Source organism: Solanum pennellii, chromosome 11 (assembly GCF_001406875.1).
Source record: "Solanum pennellii chromosome 11, SPENNV200".
In the NCBI taxonomy this organism is placed as follows: domain Eukaryota; kingdom Viridiplantae; phylum Streptophyta; class Magnoliopsida; order Solanales; family Solanaceae; genus Solanum; species Solanum pennellii.
Genome location: NC_028647.1, coordinates 4,702,173 through 4,714,334, shown reverse-complemented (window position 1 = coordinate 4,714,334; position 12,162 = coordinate 4,702,173). Strand labels below are relative to the sequence as shown.

At 35.0% G+C, this 12,162-nt stretch overlaps 1 protein-coding gene and 1 pseudogene across 2 annotated transcripts; one reads left to right on the top strand and one right to left on the bottom strand.

Annotated features, from left to right (window-relative positions):
- Positions 1 to 748: 748 nt before the first annotated feature.
- On the top strand, positions 749 to 1,879 carry LOC107004341 (annotated as a pseudogene). Its single transcript, XR_003575258.1, has 2 exons — positions 749 to 933; positions 1,113 to 1,879. The product of XR_003575258.1 is annotated as an uncharacterized LOC107004341 (transcript).
- A 6,330-nt stretch (positions 1,880 to 8,209) lies between these two features.
- Positions 8,210 to 10,794, bottom strand: LOC107003584 (PHD finger protein MALE MEIOCYTE DEATH 1). Its single transcript, XM_015201914.2, has 3 exons — positions 10,409 to 10,794; positions 9,982 to 10,225; positions 8,210 to 9,886 (listed from the first exon to the last, which is right to left on the bottom strand). Exons 1-3 carry the CDS (start codon positions 10,692 to 10,694, stop codon positions 8,356 to 8,358), a joined length of 2,061 nt encoding a protein of 686 aa, XP_015057400.2. The 5' UTR covers positions 10,695 to 10,794; the 3' UTR covers positions 8,210 to 8,355.
- Positions 10,795 to 12,162: the final 1,368 nt, after the last annotated feature.

Below are 12,162 nucleotides of genomic sequence, written 5' to 3'. Positions count from 1 at the left end.
TACCCTTCATTTAACAGAAGTTAAAAAATTAGTTTTAAATTTATATTTATTACTTCTAAATTTTTTTTAAAAACATTTAGGGGTATATATGATTCTTCTATCAAAGTTGAAGGTATATTTTAATTTTTTTCATACATAAATTATTTTTTGACTTCTTTTATTATAATTATTTGAATTTCTTATTCTTATTTTATTTCATTCCTTAGTTAAAAAAAAAAAGTTAAACTATTTTTTTGTGTGTATTGTAATTTAATTTCGTATTCGAAGAAAAAATTTGATCATCTACAATAAGTTTTACAAGAATATTAGTGAAACACAAAATAAATTTGATTATCAAAATAATAATTATAAATTAGTCATTGAAACAAAAAAAGTCAAAAAAAATATGTTTGACGAGGATTAAACTTACTCATATGGGATTATACTTTTTAGAAAAAAATAATAAAAATTTAAATTAAAATTATATTTTTTTTCATTTCCGTTAAAGGAAAAGGGTATATGTGTGCCATTTGTTTACAAGTAGGGGTATATATTAACCAATTTCATAACAAGGGGTATATCAGCTCTAAATGCCAAAGTTGAGGGGTATATCAGACCCTTTTCCCTTACTAATATTTTCTTAAAAACCTATTTATTTCATTATTTTTAATATATGGATATTAATTGCAAGTTCAATATAAGTTTTTATGACCGCGCAAATTGCAGAAAAATTGCCTGTAATATTATAAATATGAGACCAAGGGACTAAATGCACAACAAGAACAATATTCTGGATGAATCATGTAAGTGGGGTTTAAGAAGGATAGAATATATACAGTTATTTGGTGGAGGGAGTAATATGCACGAGTATATATACCCTAGAAACCCCAAATCTGATCAAAGTTGATGGGAGAAAAGAAGAGAAACAAAGCATAATTTCCCTTTTGCATATCTGTAAGTTGATTTTCACTTTTATGATTGCTCTGTTGTGATCTTACCCAGAAATTGCTTAGATTATTTTGTTTTTTTTCATGGTTATAGAATTACATATCCGAATTTGACTAGATCTACTAAACCTAATTTGATTTGGATTTGTTTCGGTGTTAAGAAAATCTTGCTTGATTTAATTTCAGTTTCGATTTCAATGGTTGATTTCGGAGAGAGGCGTCACCACTATGCATCTCAAATTAGATTCCGTTCTCGACCGATATTTAACTTGCATCAGTATAGTAATAAAAGTGGTAATATCAAGAGTGATTTACCTACTTTAGTGCTTCAGTTTACCCTTTTTGCTCGCCAAGAGGCTTGGCGTAAATCACCTGTAAATCAACCCTCAGAACTCATATATTTGAATGAATTTTATAAATTTGAGACAAGATCATGTGAGGTTAAACTATGCCCTTCTCAATACACGTCAGACGACGTGTTTTTCAGTGTTCTTAAAGAACATTTCACCAATTGGGGTGACTATTATGAGGTTTCTGATGACTATGTCATCAGACAAATGATACTTCAAATGGATAAAATTCTTGAACGTGTATTGAAAAGGGTTGATAAAACTAATTGTGAATACTTGGAGATTTTTGTTGATATTGCTTTGAAAATGGAATATGTTTTGGATGGGAGGATGCAAGGAATACCGCGGCGCTTGAATGGGGGTATGGTACCTGCTACTAAGACTTCAGTAATGGAGTTGCCAGAGAGAATGGATATTGATGATGATCAATGTTTGAAGGATATTGAATGTGTTATCTGTCTTGAACAACTTGCACTCAAGAAGGAGGGTGGAAAGATCATTTGCATGCCTTGCTCCCATATGTTTCATGGAGATTGTATTACAACCTGGTTAGAAACGAGCCATTATTGTCCTATTTGCCGCTATGACTTGCCAACACCATGAGAACTTGTTTTCAGTAAAGCTAATGTAATTGAATTGAATTGAATTCAACAAGTTTAGAATTTCAAGCTCGTGACTTATTGTTGTTTATTTATTTGATATAAAGACTCACTGCTTTATATTCTCGCAAATCTAGAGAGCAATCCTCACACAAAAGGAATGTTTGAGCATGTCAGTGCTCTGAATCTTGAGACTATGAAGGAGAATGTTTCCGCTTATTATGCTGATCACTTCGGCTTATCAAACTTGGCAAATCTAGAGACTGCTACGGAGAGTGTTTGTTTCTTCTTAAACGAAGCAAATCTAAGGACTACGAAGGAGAATGTTTCTGCTCATTATGCCTTGCATCATTCTTTGACTTATCAAACAAGGCTTCATAGCAATCCTTATTAGTCGAGCTAAGTCTTCATTACTATCTTTATCAAACAAGTCTTCATTGATGTCCTTATCAGTTGAGGCTTCATTGTTATCCTTATCAGTTGAGGCTTTATTGTTATCCATGCGTGTTGATTTTTTCACCAAGATTGTTCTCTTTTTGTTCTAGCTTATCGTTGTTTCATTTTGAGTTTTCATTGATATCCTTATCAGTCGGGACTTCATTGCAATCCTTATTAGTCGAGTTGAGTCTTCATTGCTATCCTTATCAAACGAGTCTTCATTGTTATCCTTATCAGTTGAGGCTTCATTGTTATCCTTATCAGTCGATGCTTAATTGTTATTAACGCGTGTTGATTATTTTTCACCTAGATTGTTCTCTTTTTGTTCCAGTTTATCGTTGTTTCACTTGGAGTCTTCATTCCTATCCTTATCAGTCGAGACTTTGTTGTTATCCTTATCAGGATGTTTTATTGTTATCCATGCTTGGGATCTTGATTTATTTTTACCTATATTGTTCTCTCTTTGTTCCATTGTTTCTGTTCATTATGCCTTGCATCATTCATCGACTTATCAAATGAGGCTTCATTGTCCCTTACCAGTCGAGGCTTTATTGTTATTCATGTGTGTTGATTATTTTCACCTAGATTGTTCTCATTTTGTTCCAGCTTATCGTTGTTTCACTTTGAGTTTTCATTGCTATCCTTATCAAAAAAGTCTTCATTGTTATCCTTATAAGCCGAGGTTTTATTGTTATACATGCTTGGGTCTTGATTTTTTTTCACCTAGATTGTTCTCTTTTTGTTCCAGCTTATAGTTGTTTCACTTTGAGCCTTCGTTGTTGTGCTATCCTTATCGGTCGAGACTTCATTGTTATCCTTGTTAGTCGAGGCTTTATTGTTATCCATGCTTGGGGCCTTGATCTTTTTTCACTTATATTTTTTTTTGGAATAACTGTGAAATATTATCATTCCAACAACAAGAACCATTTAAAGAATTAAGGAGCATCCAGTATCACCACCCCTTTCTAAGAAGATTGCATCAAGTATCTAGACCTCAAGCAAAAAGAAAAAATCAAACCAGTCATACCGACAATCTAGTTACAAACGCTGGACACTAAGTTAGAGCATCTATGAGCTCTTTTGGAGCAGTGCAACATATCTATCCTCTCCCTAATCACCCTTTGGATCTGTGTTATAACAAAACTCATATTTACATGTGTGTTCCTGAAAATCTTCATGTTCCTTGCTCGCCAAGTGTGATAAATCATAGTACCATAAATTGCCATGTCTATTTCCTTTTGGAACCTCTTCCATCTTCTTCTGTGGAACCATTGTAGATTTTGTATTACTTCCCTCTATTGTAAGTACATGCCTGACCATGTAAAGAGAGCGAACCTTTATATCCAATATCTAGCCACATCTAGCAAACAAATGATTCTGAGTCAATATTCCATCTTTCTCACACAAGGAACATGTAAGGTGATCAACCGAACTGTTAAACCTGATCATTCTTTCCTTGGTAAGTATTCTGTTTTGGAAAGCAATCCATAGGATTATTCTATCCTTTGGCTGCATAATTGAATTCCATATAAGCTCTGTTTCTTTCACTCTAGGCAACTGACCATGTAAAGCGATATAACTCTTGGAAACTGAATAATTACCAGAGGGGGAGAGCTGGTATGTTCCCTTAACTATACCAATGAATCTGTTATGCGGAATTCGAGATAATACGAGAAAATATAAACGCGAAAAACAAAGCCAACAGATTTACGTGGTTCATCAATAAATTGGCTACGTCCACGGGGAAGAGGGGGAGCAGTTTTATTATGGAGAGGCAAGAACAGAATTACAGAATAGGGTTTGCCATAGCGTCTATATATAGTGCTAAGCTATGCCCTAACAGGCTTGGGCCCAAAATACAGAATTGACAGATTCAAGGCATTCAACAGAATCATTTGCTCCTTTAGTGAGTTCAGCTTCCTCATCTTCCCCAAAGTATTGGAGAGGTATTTCATTACCAACAAGAACAACAATGGTGACATGGGATCTCCTTGCCTAAGATCCCTTTTTCCTTCAAAGTATTTATGCCCTACTCTGTTCACTTTGATAGTATAAGCAGTAGATGTTACGCACGTCATGATTAATTTCACAAAATATACTGGAAAGCCAAACCCTCTCAAAACGTCGTCTATGAAGTTCCAACTAATCATGTCATACGCTTACCTTAAGTCAATTTTAACAGATGATGTCAAATCAATATATTGTGTCAAGGATCTTCTAGCTACAAAGGTTGTCTGGTTCTTAACCACAACAGTAGGAATTATTTCCTTTAATCTCATGCAAAGAAAGTGAATATGATGATCACATCAGATCAAGAAGCTCAGAAAATTCCTAACACAAATGATCCGCTAGTAGATCATGGATCATATCAAAGACTAATAGGGAAATTATTAGTTCTAACTGTGACAAGACCTGATATATCATTTGGGGTCAATACTTAAAGTCGGTTTCTTCAAACAACCTAAAAGTTCTCACATGGATGTTGCTATAAGGATTATGATGTATGTGATGAACCAACCTGGTCTAATTCTAATGTCCAGCAACAAGAACACTACACTAACAGTTTACTGTGATTCAGACTGGGCTTCATGTCCATGCTACCTAGTCAAGTTTGGTAAATCCTTGATAGCTTTGAAGTCTAAGAAACAAATTATCACGCCCCGAGTGTATACCTTGGACGTGGCTGACACCCAATGACCATTGCTGGCCTTGAGCAAACCCTTGATCCGACTTACTTAACTCAGAGGAAGACTTAACTCAATATAAGACAAGAAACCTTCTCATAAAGATAAAATGAAATAAATATCTTGGCCAAAATGACACTTAAGTCTCATAGCAAAACATTTGCAAAACAAGAAGAGTCTCAAAACTGAACTATATGATTGTCCATCTATGAAGCCTTCGGAAACTGAGATGTATGTTGAGACAGACCCCGATGAAAGACTGAAAGCAATAAATGTGTCCCCCAAAATGCAAGAAGGCTCACTTGACTTCGATTACTCAGTTGAACCAACGAGGCGTTGAGTGATGCTCATCCTGGTTACTTGTGTCTACATTATAGTACAATGCAGGTCAACTGGCATCAGTACATTGAAAGTATAGGTATGCGAGTTGAAATGCTAACAAAACTTAAGCTTGAAAAGAGTAAGAAGAAACATTTACGGCTCTGCTCAACTCATGAATAACTTGACTAAATATAAAGCAATAAGACACTCGCAATTTATATATATATATATATATATATATATATATAAAGCTTGTAAAACAATGTAAACACTTAGTTCGTTAAAGAAAATGCAATAACAAACTCAACTTTACTTATATATGAAGTAATATAACTTCTAAGGGAGATTTTATAACCGACAATCACCACTATGAGCCTAAGTGGTGATACAATGTCTTGCCCACGCTGCCAGAACTGTCCTATACTTTGTTGTTGCATAGAACTCCTTAACTTAGTGAATTCACTAGCTTAACTTACATGTTCATCTAAAAAGTATGACTCGTTAATACCCATGATGGTTACATGGCTTTCATGGATACTTGAGTTAATATGAACTCTCATCCCCATATCGGTGCTCAATACTACTCTTAAAATATATTTTACCTCATGATTTTAAAAACAACTTTCTTCTTTGGATAGAGATAATTGCTCTAACATTTTTAGCTTTAATTTAAAAACCTCTCTTAGAATCAATGTTCCATTTTCTTGTTCAGAACTCTTTTGGAAAGTCTTAGTTTCCTTTTCACTTAAATGTGAAAACATTTATAACCTTTTAAGGAATACTTAGTTCCCTTAAAACTTTTGAGAAATGAACTCAACACTTTATTCTTTACTGTTTGCTTAACTTGAAAATTGAGTCTTAAATCAACTCTTAAGGAATACCTAGTTCCCTTATATTTCTTGAAGGAAAGACTTAAACTTTTTACTCTTTACTTTAACTTAAAACTAGAGCCTTAAAACGAAGTTAAAACGTTTAATAAAAACTCTTGAAAACCTTTAAGGACTTTGCTTTGGACTAACTTCTTAACTTTAGACTTGACTCTTAACTCCTTCGGCTTTGATGTTAACTTTTCTTGAATTGGATTATAGATTCAAGGTTATGATTCGTGTTCTTTGGTGATTTCTAGGTGTTTAGAAATCATTTGAAATAATTAAAATCACTGCAAGATGTTAATATACCTTAGAAGGACTTAAAAAGGCTAAACTATGAAAACTAAGCGGAAAATGTTGATTTAGGCGCGTTCGGGTCACGCCGCGCTAGACCATTTGGTCTGAGGCACCTTTCTGGCGCGCTGCCCCAGGCCTTCTGGCGCAGATGGGGTGCGCCGCGCCTATTGCTTCCCAGATGCATCTGAACGATTTTCTTCTCTCGTTTTCTGATCCTAAATCGCCTAAACCTCCATAGTTCTTTATCCAAACCCTTAGGATCATTAATACCTCCAATACCCAATAAATCTAACTTAGAAAACAACTCGGAAATTATGATACAACGTCAATGGGCATTCAAACAACTCAACCAATTGGGATTCGACAAGATTCATCAAGAATTCACTTAATTCTAAATCATGTAAACAACTCTAAAACCACTGAATTGAAACAAGTTTGGTGTGTGGATGAATTATCCCAACATAAAAGATTTCACATACCTTGATAGAGATCACCTCCGACAAATTCCACTCGCAATTCCTTGGCGTTCTAGGTGAATCCTTGATTTTTCTCCCTTTCCTTATTCTCTTCTCTCTTCTCCAAGCCCTATGCGTAAAGTTAAACTTTCTAATCTGACCAAAATTGGTTTTTACCCCAAATAAATCCCTAAAACGAAATATGAAATTAATTGGTGAAAAGACTAGTTTGCCCTTCCTTAAATCCGAATTAAAACCTTCCTCGATCCCACAACCCTACTTCCGATAGGCATATCTCCCTCATACGATATCGAAAATGCGACGCTGGAAAGATTTCTCCAAGGGCTTTCCAACCGTATAAAGAACTACCTCTAACTCATCCTGAGCTAGGAGTTATCGCCATCTGAAAATGATCAAAACTCACTTTCTTAACTTAGGATATTTTCCAGATTTTTACCTTTATTTCCAAAAGTGATTATTTTTAGTTTCTTAGCTTATTCTTGGGTATTTCGAGTTATGAGATGTTACACAAACTACAATCTCAAGGAGCTCTGCAGAAGCAGAATACAGGAGTATGGCTGCCACAGTATCAGAATTAATATGGCTTATAGGATTGCTAAAAGAGTTGGGTGTGAACATGAAGCTTATACAATCGCAGCTAACCAAATCTATCACGAAAGAACCAAACACATTGAAATAGATTGTCACTTTTAAGAGAGAAAAAAATAGACAAAGGACTAGTGGCAACAAGGTACATATCAACAAAGAGATCAACCAGTTGATTTACTTACCAAAGGCCTCAATTCTGTACAACATTTATATCTCAATTTCAAGCTAGGAACTTGTAATATTTTCCCATTACCTAGCTTGACGGAGGAGTGTCGAATGAAGTACTATAGACTAGAAGGATAAAATAGTAATATCACTAGCTAGTTAGTTAGTCATTTTAGTGGTTAAGCTAGTTATAACTTGACATGAGTTTAAGAAAGGATGCATTCGTTTTGAAACAAGACTATAATAGGTAGTAAAACAAACAAATTGAAACGGAGTGAGTACAAACTTCATCAGCATATGACTTGAATCAGAATCAGCTAAAGTTTTCTGGAAGATCCACAGATATAGGCCATCAAACATTCACAACTAGATTTTCAATGCTAGTATTTTAACTGTTGTAGTCATCATACAAGTACATCAAACAGATAAATGAACAATAAGTTCTGAAAGGGAAGTGTAAAGAAGCAGGGAGACACGCAGATTATATGGATCATCATTGCTTATTGTGTTGTCTTTAAAAGAATCGAGTTACACATGTAACAATACAAAAGAACACAGAGAAACTGCACAAGTATATGACTAGTATAACTATCCTTTTGATGTCTATACAAATCTTGACATCAGTGATCTGCCCCCAAAAGTTCAGTATATCAGGTCCATGCCAAAGTGAGAAGCACAAGGCACTAGTGCTGCAGCAGTCCCATAATGACCAAACTCAAAGCTGTTCTGTGCTCTTGGTGGTGCAAGTGAAGTGCAGCAAGCCTCACACACAAACAATGGTGGCACAACTTCAGAATCTTCGATGCCACAGCAGCGAGTATGCTGCCATATCTCACATATATCACATGAAACCATCCTTTCACCATCATCATCCCGAGCACCACACCTACAGTTCACTGTCCAGTTATCAGACCCTCCTTCATTTTTCAACTCGCTGTCCAAATCCAACCCGAAACCTCTTACCCAAAGTTCTGAGCCAGACTGGACGATGCCAAAGAGCACTTCATAATCTTCCAGTTGTTCCATCCCTACAATATCTGTTATCATCAAATTGTCCATAATGCAATAAGTGTCCCTCATTGCAGACTCAACTGCTATCTTTAGATCACCAATTGTTGAGTGTAGCGGAACTTCAACCACCTCTCCTGGGGGATATCCCTTTGTAAATACAGCTTCCAAACCATTAGAATTAGGCAAAATGCAACAAATGAACCTCAACAAGCTGTCATTTGGATCATCACTAAATGGCCATTCCTTCAAAAATTGCTTACTGTCCAATACTATCCTAACAGCCAGGCTTAACTCATCAGATTCCGCAAAGCTCAAAAGAAGATTATTATACAAGCACAGAACATCAGTGTACGCATCAGCTCCAGGATTAACATTGTAGTCCTGAAATGGCTTGGGGAGCTTTTCTTGTTCAGGCTGATCACAGTTCCGAAGTTCCTGAATCGTGTACTCCAACACCCTCGTGGCTCGGTTCACTGCACGACGAACTACATAGCCTCCAATAATCACATTGTTCATTGATTTCAGCACGTAGTCAATCAATCCTGTATCGCCAATGTGGAGACGAGCAGCGTCCCTCGCCTCTTGCCTACTCATCCCACAACTTCCAAATCTGATTGCTTCTCTCTTTTCTCTCAACGCCTCAACAATCACATCTGCAGTGAATTCAAGTCTCCTCACTGGCCATCTACTGTCAAGAGATGCTGCAACATTCGAAAACTTTCTATACCTCACTGATTTTTCCTTCCCCACAGACTTGTTTGGTGCAGCATTTCTTATCAAGTATCGTGAAGAACATGCTCGTAAAACAGGAGCAGTAACATTTGGCTTCTCCTTAACTGAATTGCAGGACTTGACAACAAGGATGAACCTGAAGAGGTCACGGACCGTGATCAAAGGAGTGTTGCTCAAACCTCTATAACAAGCAATCACCTGCTTCATAACATTGGATCTACTGATGTATCTGAAATCATCAATCACCTGATCAATCTCAATTGAGCTTAACATTTCAATAGCTTTTTCATAGTGGTGTTCCATTATCCCAAAACTTCCATGGCTAAACTTGTAACCCCACCGGCCAAACCATGTATACCCATAAGCAACCCCATACAACAAGCGCAAATCCATCATATGCTTCCTGGATACATCTTCAACAGTGATTTTCCTGTCAAGAGAAACAGATGAACATATTTGAAGAACTGAACTAATACACTCAAAACAGAATCAGACATCTTAAAATCATAGAGAAATGTTCATTACCGAGCTCGAAAACTCGTGCAAATACGATCCCAGAGATCCATTACTTCACGTCCACAGAGATATTTCGATCCACCCTCAATTCCATTAAGTGAAATCAAATGCCCAAATCCATTAGAATGAATCAAACCATGCAAAATGTGAGTTTGATCATCAAAAACACCATCATCAAGATGCTTTTTCCATTCACTATCAGCTGGTATAATCAAATGGTATTTCCTCTTCGAAACAAGATGATGACTCCAACCTGAAAACCAAAATTTCACAGATTCCTAAAAACCCATAAACCCCAAAACTCAAAAATCTCAAAAGAACCGACAAATCCCCAAAACCCATTAACCCCAAAAACTCAAAAGAACCACTAAATCTCCAAAAACCAACTTAAAAAATCGACAAAACAACCAAAAGGGTATTCAAATTCAACACTTACCAGCACATCTACAGTGATCACAGAAAGTTCTAACAGAGCTCTTCACATTCTCTTCAATGGTGTAAAGAGGAATCAGCACACCTTTACTCTTATGCACCAAAAACGTACACCAAATTGGCATTCCTTCAACTGTATACTCCTTAACCTCAGCACATTCCTGAAGAAAATACCGAATATTATCACGAAACGGACCCATTGGCGTAATCGGACATCCTGGATCAAGAAAACTATGAAACTCATAGATATTCGACACTCCCTTCTTCATCTTCTCTGTAGCCATTTTCATATTTAGCTCTTCAAAAAAAATCGAAAAAACTCTGAGATTTTTAACAGATTTTAGGAAGTTGGAGTTTGTTACTGAAGAAGAAGAAGAAGAAGCTTTTCAAACGGTTGAAGTTTCAGTTTTTTCGCGGCTAGAGAATGTGAAATGACGAGAATACCCTTTGGGCTTTATAGGAATTTTGAAATTTTGAAATGAGAAATGGACGGTGGTGATGATTGATGAGAGATTAGAGGCATTTCTGGCCGTTGATTTGTTCTTCAGTCAAAGAGTTTGACTTTTGAGAAGTGGAGACTCGAAACAGATTAACATAATTCTTTTGCTTACGTGGAATAAAATGAAAGAGATATTACTTTTTTTTCGAGAGTGTTCGATACAAAGAAAAATAATTTTTAAAGATTTTTACTTGTCGTAAGTAAAAAATATTCATATAGAATCTAAACAAATACAAGAGAGGGTGGGTCGTGGTAAAGGTGTGGGGATTGGAGCTTCTATATATGTTGGATTTTGGGTAAAGATAAACCGCGTTAGAGGACATAGGAGAGCCTATATTTTTATAGATACTTCTATTAGCGAAGTTATTTTTTCACTATTTATCTTTTAAAAAATTCGACCAACCAAATTAACCATGGAAAATTGAAAAAATATGTTCTGTTTTTTCAATTTCGCGATAGGGTGTATTAGATACAAAGAAAAATATTTTTTGGATTTTATTTAACGTAAGCAAAAAATACTTGTATAGACTCTAAGCAATTACATATGAGAAAATTGAAAAAACATGTTCCTTCCTATTTGAACACACCCTTAATAATACTCTCTCAGTCTCTTTTTACTTGCTACTTTTGAATTGGCACACCTACTAAGAAAATAATTAATAACATAGCGAATTTACCATTTTATCCCTATTAATTATGAAATGGATAAAAAATTCTACATTATTCAAAGTAATTAGTCATTTTACTAAGAGTATAATAGGTAAAAAAATTAAAAAATTATTTTTTCTTGATTTGTCAAAATAAACAAATAATTAAGGACAACCATAAAAGAAAAAATGAACAAGTAACCAGAAACGTTACGTATATTGTTAAAAGAAAGTACCATAGGTCTCTAATTGATTGTTTAAGGGCTTTTAAAAGGCTCCTAATTAATGAACTTTAATTAAATGAATGCTTAGTATCAAATCTTTTAAGGTTAAAAGTCAAAAAAAAAAATTGTCATGGTGTAAAATTTATTAAAGGTTTATCCATATCATAAACAAAATTAGAAATTCAAGGTGTCGTTCTAATAAATCACACATAAAATTCTAAATTTTGTAATGACAAAGTTGATTTTTTTTCCATGCTATGCCTTAATTGTGATAGACAAAATTATTCATATTTATTGCTGACAAAAGATGATATATATATTATAAAATTAATTGTGATACAATTGACTTTATTTGAACACAATGATTATATATATATATATATATATA